Source organism: Rana temporaria, chromosome 4 (assembly GCF_905171775.1).
Source record: "Rana temporaria chromosome 4, aRanTem1.1, whole genome shotgun sequence".
In the NCBI taxonomy this organism is placed as follows: Eukaryota; Metazoa; Chordata; class Amphibia; order Anura; family Ranidae; genus Rana; species Rana temporaria.
In genome coordinates this window covers 474,670,156-474,680,596 of record NC_053492.1, presented here as the reverse complement: position 1 = coordinate 474,680,596, position 10,441 = coordinate 474,670,156, and the positions used below count along the sequence as shown (strand labels likewise).

Genomic DNA, 10,441 nt, shown 5'->3' with positions numbered 1-10,441 from the left:
CCAATCAAATCACAGCCCCCCCCCCCATCACATCAGAGGTCCTCCCATGACATCACAGGCCCCTCCCTTACATCATAGCCCCCACATCACATCATAAGCCCCCGATCACATCATAGGCCCTCCCATCAAATCACAGCCCTCTCCAATACATCAGAGGCCCCATCACATCATAGACCCCCCCCCCCATCAAATCACAGCCCCCTATTTACATCATAGGCCCCCCAATTAAATCACAGCCCCCTCTTTACATAATAGGCCCCGCATCACATCAGAAGCCCCTTCCTTTACATCATACCCCCCCCCCCCCCATCACATCAGAGGTCCTCCCATCATATCACAGCCCCCTCCTTTACATCATAGCTCCCCCCATCCCATCAGAAGCCCCCAGCAAATCACAGGCCCCTCCTTAACATTATTACCCCCCCCCATCACATCAAAGGTCCCACCAACACACCAGAGGTCCTCCCATCACATAAGAGGGTCCCCCCCCATCATATCATAGCCCCCCCTCCCTTTCACATCACAGATCCCCCCTCCATCACATCATAGCCCCCCCCATCACATCAGAGGTCCCCCCATTAAATCACAGCCCCCTCCTTTACATCATAGACCCCATATCACATCAGAGGTCCCCCCCCCCCCGCCATCCCATCAGAAGCTCCCAGCAAATCACATGCCCCTCCTTTACATTATTATCCCCCCCCCCCATCACATCAAAGGTCCCACCAACACACCAGAGGTCCTCCCATCACATCAGAGGTCCCCCCATCAAATCACAGCCCCCTCTTTTACATCATAGACCCCATATCACATCAGAGGTCCCCCCCCCCCCATCACATCAGAAGCCTCTCTTCACATCAGGAGGTTCCCCCATACATCAAATCACAGCCCCCCCATCACAACATAAGTCCCCCATTACAGAGGTCGTCCCATATTTAACATCAGAGGTTCCAACAGCACATCAGAAGCCAGTGAAGAAAGAGCTGGACGGCCACACACTTGTGTAACAACATTTATTAAAGACGGTAAAATCCATACATTTACAGAGACATCAGAAGCATAAGGAGAAAAAAATTACGCGTTTCACACCCCTGTAGGGTGCTTAATCATAGCCTAGCGCACATCAGAAGGCCCCTTTATAACAGAGGCCCCCCATCCTTAGAGGTCCCTCCATCATGTCAGAGATTCCCCATTACATCAGAGGTCCTCCTTTACATGAATGAAAGCCCCCATGACATCAAAGTTACCCCTTTACAGGACTCCCCCATCACATCAGAATCCACTCACTCATACACAACCCCCCCCCCCCCCCCACCATCATCTCACGGTCTTCCCTTCACATCAGACCCCTACTTGGCTTGATTCCGAGTCCGGTCGCCATCACTATAGCAGCCAATGGGGGCAGTGCATCCGGGCCCCAGACCATCACTGCTGGTGGCTGGCACCTCTGTACCATAGCAACTCATGACGCTGATCCAGACCAGGACAAACCGAGTCCCGCGCTTGTGGCGCCCTGGGAGAACCCAAAACGCACCATAGTTGAGAAAAACCGCAGTAATGTATACACTTAATGACAGGAATAGTACCACTGGATTGGCGCAGGGCCAATGTGGTGCCCATATTTAAAAAGGGAACAAAGTCTTTACCAAGTAACTATAGACCTGTTAGTCTAACTTCTATAGTTGGGAAGATACTGGAACGTTTAATAAAAGACCACATGGATGAGTTCTTGCTGGAAAAAAACTATTTAAGCAGCAGACAACATGGATTCATGAAAGACAGAAGTTGTCAGACAAACCTGATTTCCTTTTATGAAGAGGTAAGTAAAACCCTGGACAGAGGCGTGGCTGTGGACGTGATATATTTGGATTTTGCAAAAGCGTTCGATACAGTTCCGCACACACGGCTCATGTGTAAGGTAAGGTCTACAGGATTGGATATATCAGTTTGTAAATGGATAGAAAACTGGCTGAAAGACAAAATTCAGAGAGTCGTGGTTAATGATTCTTACTCTGAATGGTCCAATGTTATCAGTGGTGTACCCCAAGGTTCAGTGCTGGGACCCTTACTTTTCAATATATTTATAAATGATATTGGGTCTGAGATCAAAGGTAACATTTCTGTCTTTGCAGATGACACCAAGCTATGCAGTGGAATAACGTCCTTACAGGATGTCTCCAATTTACAAGCCGACCTCAATGCTCTGTCTGATTGGGTGACTAAGTGGCAGATGAGGTTTAATGTAGATAAATGTAAAGTTATGCACTTGGGGGCTAAGAATATGCATTATACATACTAGGGGGAGTACAACTGGGGGGATCTGTAGTGAAGAAGGATCTGGGGGGGGATCTGTAGTGGAGAAGGATCTGGGGGGGTCCGTAGTGGAGAAGGATCTGGGGGGGGGGTCCGTAGTGGAGAAGGATCTGGGGGTTTTAGTTGATCATAAGCTCAATAATGGCATGCAATGCCAAGCTGCAGTTTCCAAAGCGAGCAAAGTCCTTTCTTGTATTGGGAGAGGTATGGACTCCAGAGACAGAGATATCATTTTGCCCCCCCTGTACAAATCATTAGTAAGACCTCATCTGGAATATGCAGTTCAGTTTTGGGCACCAGTTCTCAAAAAGGACATCGGAGAACTGGAGAAAGTGCAAAGAAGGGCAACCAAACTGATAAGAGGCATGGAGGAGCTCAGCTATGAGGGAAGATTAGAGGAACTGAATTTATTCTCTCTTGAGAAGAGGAGAATAAGGGGGGGGGGGGATATGACCACCATGTACAAATATATAAGAGGTCCATACAGTGAACTTGGTGTTGAGTTATTCACTTTACGGTCATCACTGAGGACAAGGGGGCACTCTCTACGTCTAGAGGAAAAGAGATTTCACCTCCAAATACGGAAAGGTTTCTTCACAGTAAGAGCTGTGAAAATGTGGAACAGACTCCCTCCAGAGGTGGTTCTGGCCGGCTCAGTAGATTGCTTTAAGAAGGGCCTGGATACTTTCCTAAATGTACAGAATATAACTGAGTACTAAGATTTGTAGGTAAAGTTGATCCAGGGTAAATCCGATTGCCTCTCGGGGGATCAGGAAGGAATTTTTTCCCCTGCTGTAGCAAATTGGATCTCATGCTCTGCTGGGTTTTTTTTTGCCTTCCTCTGGATGAACTGTGGGTATGGAGTTGGGTGTATGGGATTGCACTGTGTTTTTTTTGTTTGTTTATTTTTTTTGTGGTTGAACTGGATGGACTTGTGTCTTTTTTCAACCTAACTAACTAACCACTTAAGCCACGGACCAAAATGCAGCTAAAGGACCAGGCCACTTTTTGCGATTCGGCACTGCGTCGCTTTAATTGACAATTGCGCGGTCGTGCGACGTGGCTCCCAAACAAAATTGGCCTCCTTTTTTTCCCACAAATAGAGCTTTCTTTTGGTGGTATTTGATCACCTTTGCGGTTTTAATTTTTTTCGCTATAAACAAAAATAGAGCGACGATTTTGAAAAAAATTCAATATTTTTTACTTTTTGCTATAATAAATAAATAAAACATTTTTTTCCTCAGTTTAGGCCGATACGTATTCTTCTACATATTTTTGGTAAAAAAAAAAAATCGTCTTCGCCTTCGATAGCGCGTCACGGCTTCCGAAAATAAACACGAGTGACACTCAGCAATTTACGGCGCTTGCGCAGTCCGCAGCAGACGGCAGGCGCAGGCGCCGTAAACAGCCAAGTGTCACCTCGGCTATTTTCGGAAGCCGTGACGCGCTATCGAAGGCCGTCAATCAACTTGCTTGCCTTCGGGAACGCCCATTCCCCGCTCGGAGCCATAGAAGAAATACTGCTAAAACGATAAGTACCAAAAAAAAAAAAGACCAGCATACTGCAGATGTCAGCAGTATGCTGGATCTAACTGCAGAAAGTTGATTTTTGGGTGAACTCCCGCTTTAAAATGCATTGTTTATTGTGAAAATGACAGTTGCAGTTTGGGAGTTAACCACAAGGGGGCGCTGATGGGGTTATGTGTGACCTGAAGTGTGTTTACAACTGTAGGGGGGGTGTGGCTGTAGGTGTGACGTCATCGATTGTGTCCCCCTATAAAAGGGATCACACGATCGATGCTGCCGCCACAGTGAAGAACGGGGAAGGTGTGTTTACACACAGCTCTCCCCGTTCTTCAGCTCCGGGGACCGATCCCGGGACTCCATCGGCGATCGGGTCCCACGGTCCCGGAACGACCCACGGCTGGGTATTAGTACAGGACGTACCTGTACGTGGATGTGCCCAGCCGTGACATTCTGCCGACGTATATGTGCAGGAGGTGGTCCTTAAGTGGTTAATGGCTCTGTGATAGACTCGTTTTTAGTGGTTTCCTCTTCCACACAGTTATTTTGGCTTTTCTGTGTTTTTATTTTTATTCCTGATCTCCGTGTCAAGTCCCAGAGAACAGAAAACAACGCGCAGAAGAACTGCGTCCTCGCAGCTTTAGGGATTGCGCAACGGCGGACAGAAAACCGGGACATGAGACAAAAGATGAAAAAAAAAAAAAAATCTGGAATACATTCCACACCGGCCACTAAATGATATTCTGGAGGGAGGCGAGAAATGTGATGTCACTAAAGAGAACCTGTCACAGTCCCAGACATAAGGAGCCAATCTCTGTCCCAGGGACCTGTATATAGGGGACTGGCAGAACAAGCAGCACTTAAAGAGCAACTCCACTTTGTTGAGAAAACCCCCTCCCCCTCTGGGTGATCGTTGTATATTGCAGGGATTATAACCAACTTTATAGTGGATTCCTACCTTTTGTTACACTGAAGAAATAGCGGTTTGTTTCTCTGTGTCCATGTGCATGTGAATGGGAGTGATTTTATAATTACCAATCACCTGCTGCACCTGCAGGGCTCTAATGGAGGAAAATGGCAGTGTTTGCATCCCTTTAGATGCAATTTCCCTTTAAGACAGGGGCGGGGCGTCCATTAAGGCGCTCAGGCACCACCCCCTCTCTCCAGCCACCCCCACTGTGTAGAATGGATAGATTGATGCTTAGCATAGCATGAACCCATCCTTGGCCGCCGCAGCCACCGACTATTCAGGCGTCCGGCCCCTTTTCAGGGTGTGCATGAATTAAAATGGGGGGGGGGGTTTGAAGCACCCGATTAGAGCCAGAGGCTCTAATGAGCTTCAAAATTGAGTGGGCTCGGAGTACAGAGGATTCACAAAGCACCTACGCCGACGTATCTCGAGATACGCTGCACAAGTGTAAATATGCGCCGTCGTATCTGTGCGCCGTGCCCACAGAACTAAGATACGCCTGAAAATAGGCTTAATCCGACCGACGTAACTTGCCTACGCCGGCGTATCGTGGGCGCATATTTACGCTGGCCGCAAGTGGCGCTCCCATTGATTTCCTATTCAAATATGGAAATGCGGGAGATACATCGATTCACGAACGTACGTGCGCCCGACGCATAATATACGTGGTTTGAGTAAGTCGTACGTCCGGCGTAAAGTTATTCCCCATATAGGAGGCGCAACTCATGGAAAGGTATGGACCAGGGAACACAAGCCGTCGTATTTTACGTTGTACGTGAATATAGATAGGCGTAGGTTACGTTCACATCGTAGGCAGTGATTCGACGTATCTTAGGCAGTTTTTTCGACGTGATTGTGAGCATGCGCACTGGGATACGTACACGGGACGGCGCATCCGCCGTTCAGTTTAAGTACTTGTATGGCGCCCGGCCCATCATTTACATGGGGTCACACCTCATTAGCATGTCTCACGCCCACTTCCACCTACTGCGGCTTACGCCGAGGAAACCCAGCATAGATTTGAGGAGCGAGTGCTTTGTGAATTCGGTGCTTGCCTCTCTGCGCTACGTCGGCGTAGCGTATATTCGATACGCTACGCCGGCATAAATATGCGCCGATGTCTGTGAATCCGGGCCTTTGTATCTATGTTACCAGTACCGCGATAGTCCAACCATGGCCCCACCCCCTTTCCTTGGCTCTTTGGTTTGGGGACCTTAGATCCAATTTCTTTATAATGAATAGTCGCTGTTGAAACACCAATTCTCAATCCGGCCAATCAGAAGCAGGTGTGAGACCTGTTTTTCGATTGGCCCGAAAAGAGAAGTCTCACGATTTGCCAGAGGAAGAGGGAGGAAACAGAAGTTGCCGCTGCCGTGATGATCAAGAGAACAGGAGGCCGTCGCCAAGCAGGGGAAGCCGCCGGTGATGGGGTAAGTGCTACCTACTAGAGATGCACAATTCATCGTTTAAAAAATCGTGATTTTGATTCAACACCCCCCTTGACAATCTCCAATGCAGAGTTTGACAATTCATTCATATAACAAGTGGGGAGACTTTATCCGCTCACTCAGCTGTCAAAAGGAAAAATCTTGGCAGTCTGCCAAGTTGTTAAAGCGGTTCTCCACCCTAAATTGGAGTCCCGCTGATCGGAACCCTCCCCCCCTCCGGTGTCAATTTGACACCTTTCAGGGGGGAGGGGGGTGCAGATACCTGTCTAAAGACAGGTATTTGCACCCACTTCCGGCCCGGCATTCACGGGCAAAAGAGGGGCATTCCGTCACATCCCGTCGCCCCCCCCGTTGTGTGCTGGGAACACTCGGCTCCCAGCACACAGCGGGAGCCAATCGGCGGGCGCGGCGCGACTCGCGCATGCGCCGTAGGGAACCAGGCAGTGAAGCCGCAGCGCTTCACTTCCTGGTTCCCTCAGAGTGGATGGCGGGGGGAGCAGCAGAGAGACGAGCGATCGCTCGTGCTCTGCTGCGATCGGCGCTGGACTCCAGGACAGGTAAGTGTCCTAATATTAAAAGTCAGCAGCTGCAGTATTTGTAGCTGCTGGCTTTTAATATTATTTTCCCCATGGCACATCCGCTTTAACAGTAAACATTGTAACTAATACTTCCTTCTTATATCAAACCTCTGTGTGTAAATGCAGTGTCTGTGCAGCCTCGTGTCCCAATACAAATGAATGGGACGCCGGCACAGGCATACAAGCAAGGTCTGTGCATCCCCCTGCCGGGAACCCACGGACCTGCACGGGCCCCGCAGTAAAGCGCCCTGTGTGATTGGTCCCTTAGAAATCACAATACAGACATATAACCTTGACAAGGTCATCGTACCTCTCTGCGACCGGCTTGGCGATACAATCGAATACGGCTTCTTGCCTCTCGTCTTGATCGAAGGTCTCTTGAAATCTGCAAAAAAAAAAATCGAGCGATTAGAAAAGTTTTCTGTCCTCGATGTGAGAAACAACGCGCAATTCATGCGGCCAATGTTTCCCAGATAAATCGGCCGCCCAGTACCTCGTAAAACATGGGCAGAGCCAAACAAAGCGCTCCTCTGTTCCCGGGCACTGCCCCCCCCCCCCGCTGCCATTGTCAGCACAGCCGCGGCGGAGATTAGCCCGGGGCAGTAAAATTCACTCGGCTCCGTGAAAATGACATCAATATGGGATTTATATTTCACATTATGAAAACACGGGGAGGACGGGATATGGGGGGGGGGGGGGGTTGGGAGCCAGGTGCACGGGGGATGCCCGCTCCACCAACACGAGGAAATTAAACACGTTCAGCGTGAAGCCGATTCACAAATCGTTTTCTATGGGGAACCCGTCACTCATCGGGAAGATAAATACAGAATTTACACCTCACCAACTTCCATCAGAAAAGTAAAACTTTAAATCTGACCTCCGACCTTCTCTTCAGTCCTGCACAGTTGTAGCGGCTCCTCCCCCTGAACTGAAACGGCTTTCTCCGATTTCACCGCACACTGAGTGTAACGTAATGACCCGGGACAAACAGAGACTTTGGAAGGATGAGGGGTACTCCTGTGCCAGCGTCATTAATAACTTATGTCTAGGGGGTCACCTTATGTCCGATAGGGCCATAGGGTGACTGAGAAATGATATCCTAAATTACAGGACAGGGGACATCACTGATAGCTCATATTGCAGGAGATATTGCAAAGTGTTGGTTTATTCTATGACACATCTCTCTGTGTAGACTGTTGACATGTTAAATGAGGCTGGCTCTTGAAAAGCCTTTCATTGTGTGATAACACTGCTTAAAGCCTATTGATGCTCAGAGGTGTGAATACGTTTCTGTCGGAGACGGACCGTCTGTCTAAAGATGTGGATTGAGAAGAAATCATTCAGGTAGAGTTAGGCCGGCATATCAGTAGATACGCCGACCTAACTCAGAATCTGCGCCGACTTATGTTTAAGTGTATGCTCAAACAGAGATACACTTAAACCTATCTAAGATACAATGGCTTGCGCCGTCCTATCTTAGGTTGCAATATTTTGGCTGGCCGCTAGGTGGCGCTTCCATTGCGGTCGGCGTAGAATATGTAAATCAGTAGATACGCCTATTCACGAACGTACGCCTGGCCGCCGCAGTACATTAACGCAAAAGATAGGCCGCCTAAAGTTAAAGCTGCCCCCTAGGTGGCGTAGACAATGTTAAAGTATGGCCGCCGTTCACGCTTCGAAATTCGAAATTTTTACGTCGTTTGCGTAAGTCGTCTGTGAATAGGGATTTACGTTGTTTACGTCCACGTCGAAATCAAAAGGGCCGTGCGGCGGACTTAGCCGCAATGCACACTGGGAAATGTAGGCGCCCAGCGCATGCGCAGTTGATAAAAAAAAAGTGAATCACGTCGGGTCAAGCCTCATTACCATAAAACACGCCCCCTCAGACACATTTGAATTAGGCGCCCTTACGCCCGTCCGCTTTAGGCTACGCCGCCGTAACTTAGCAGGCAAGTACTTTGAGAATCAAGCACTTGCCTCGCTAACTTACGGCAGTGTAGCCTAAACACGCTAAGCTACGTCGCCGCAAAGTTGCGGCAATCTCTCTGAATCTACCTAATTGTGTGATGGTGTTTTGTTTGAATTCTGTTAATGAAGGAATGTGACTTCTCAGGTGGAGTGATTAGGTCATGATAATTATAGACCGGCGCCGACATGTCTGGAATGTTTAGCAATTAGCCATCTGAAGGTGTATTGAAGCCCCCCCCAGGGTGTGATGGGTGGGTGGAGAGTTTGATTGAACCATGCCTTGAAAACTGTATATAAACTTGAGAGCTAACCATTAAAGTTGTCTTGTATTTGAAACCAGAACACAGAGCAAGTCTCGTTATTCTAGGGAAATGGGATGTCTGATGTCTGTTGGACGGTTGGAGTGTCAGATGAGCTGTCATGGGTTGATGGAAGGTCGTAAACGGTGGTGACCGTTACAGTGAGCTTCTCACCATGTGCATTAGAAGCTGCAGCAAGTCAGATCGAGCCCCGCCCCGTTTCCTGGCTGGAAAACGTTGGGCTTCATCTATATCGGTGGTCTCCAAACTGCAGCCCGGTGCCGGCCTTTATCCAGCCCTTGAGGCACTAATCCCCATTGACCAATCACAGCTAGGAACACAGAAGTACACAATGGATGGTATGAAAGGAAGCCATCCATTGTTTACAACTGTCGTGGGATCTTGCTTTGATTGGTCACAGCGGTCACGGTGTTCTGTCAAATAATGCCCTCTATCGAAAAATGCCCGCTCCGGGCTGCGCATGCACAGTACGGAACGGCAAAACAGCTGATTTCCCGATCAGTTGTCGTGGCGGCGCTGTCAGGGACTTGCCTCTTGGTCCCGGCGTGCGCGAATGCGCACGCATACTATCACTCAGGAAAGACAGCAGCGTCTGCCTGTAATTGCGCGTCTAGTGCACGTTAATTCGGGTTGGCGCCAAATCCCCTTTAAAAACCTGCTGGCTCCACCAACACATTGCTGTCTGATCTGCAGCTTCTGTGTAGTATCCTGTACCTGAACCTGATTACCTGTTATCCTTACCGACACGGCTTGTCTGACCATCCGAATCTCTCCGACCTCTGACCCTTGGATTACTATGATTGCTCAACCGTTGCCAGACCCTCCTGCCTGTACCTGTGACTACGCTCCAGCCTACCCGATTACCTGTTGTGACCCGGCTTGTCTGACTCTGCTATTGCCTGTTGTCCTCTAACCAGCTTACCTCACCAGCTTGCTGCCGCAGTACCTGCATCACCAGTTAGGGTTGCTGACCCTCTTCCTCCACTGGTCCCCATTCCCACCGCTCCAGAAGGGATCAGCATCCAGCACCTACTACTACTACTACACTACTCCGGCACTCCTACCTCGCTGCGCTCCTGAGCCCGCTGTTCCCATCCCAGCGGCTCGCGAGCCAGGGCTGTAAGAGAGGCCTACTCCTGCGACTAGGCTCTGGCTACCAGGTACGTTGTACATAACAGGCGCATGCGCGGTGCATCGGAGACAATAGCCGACGAGCGCCAAGGGACAGAATTATTCTCTGTTTCTTCCTCACACTTGAGGGACGTGTTCAGTGTGTTGGAAGGGCACATTTTTTTTTTTTTGATTGGCGGGATCAGTGCT

At 49.2% G+C, this 10,441-nt stretch overlaps 1 protein-coding gene across 1 annotated transcript in view; it reads right to left on the bottom strand.

Annotated features, from left to right (window-relative positions):
• KIF6 (kinesin family member 6) overlaps nucleotides 1-10,441 on the bottom strand; it is a 336,021-nt gene that overhangs the window by 310,844 nt on the left and 14,736 nt on the right. The window contains exon 3 of the mRNA XM_040347859.1: nucleotides 7,144-7,218. Coding sequence (XP_040203793.1) covers nucleotides 7,144-7,218 — 75 coding nt within the window. The remainder of the gene's footprint in view (nucleotides 1-7,143; nucleotides 7,219-10,441) is intronic.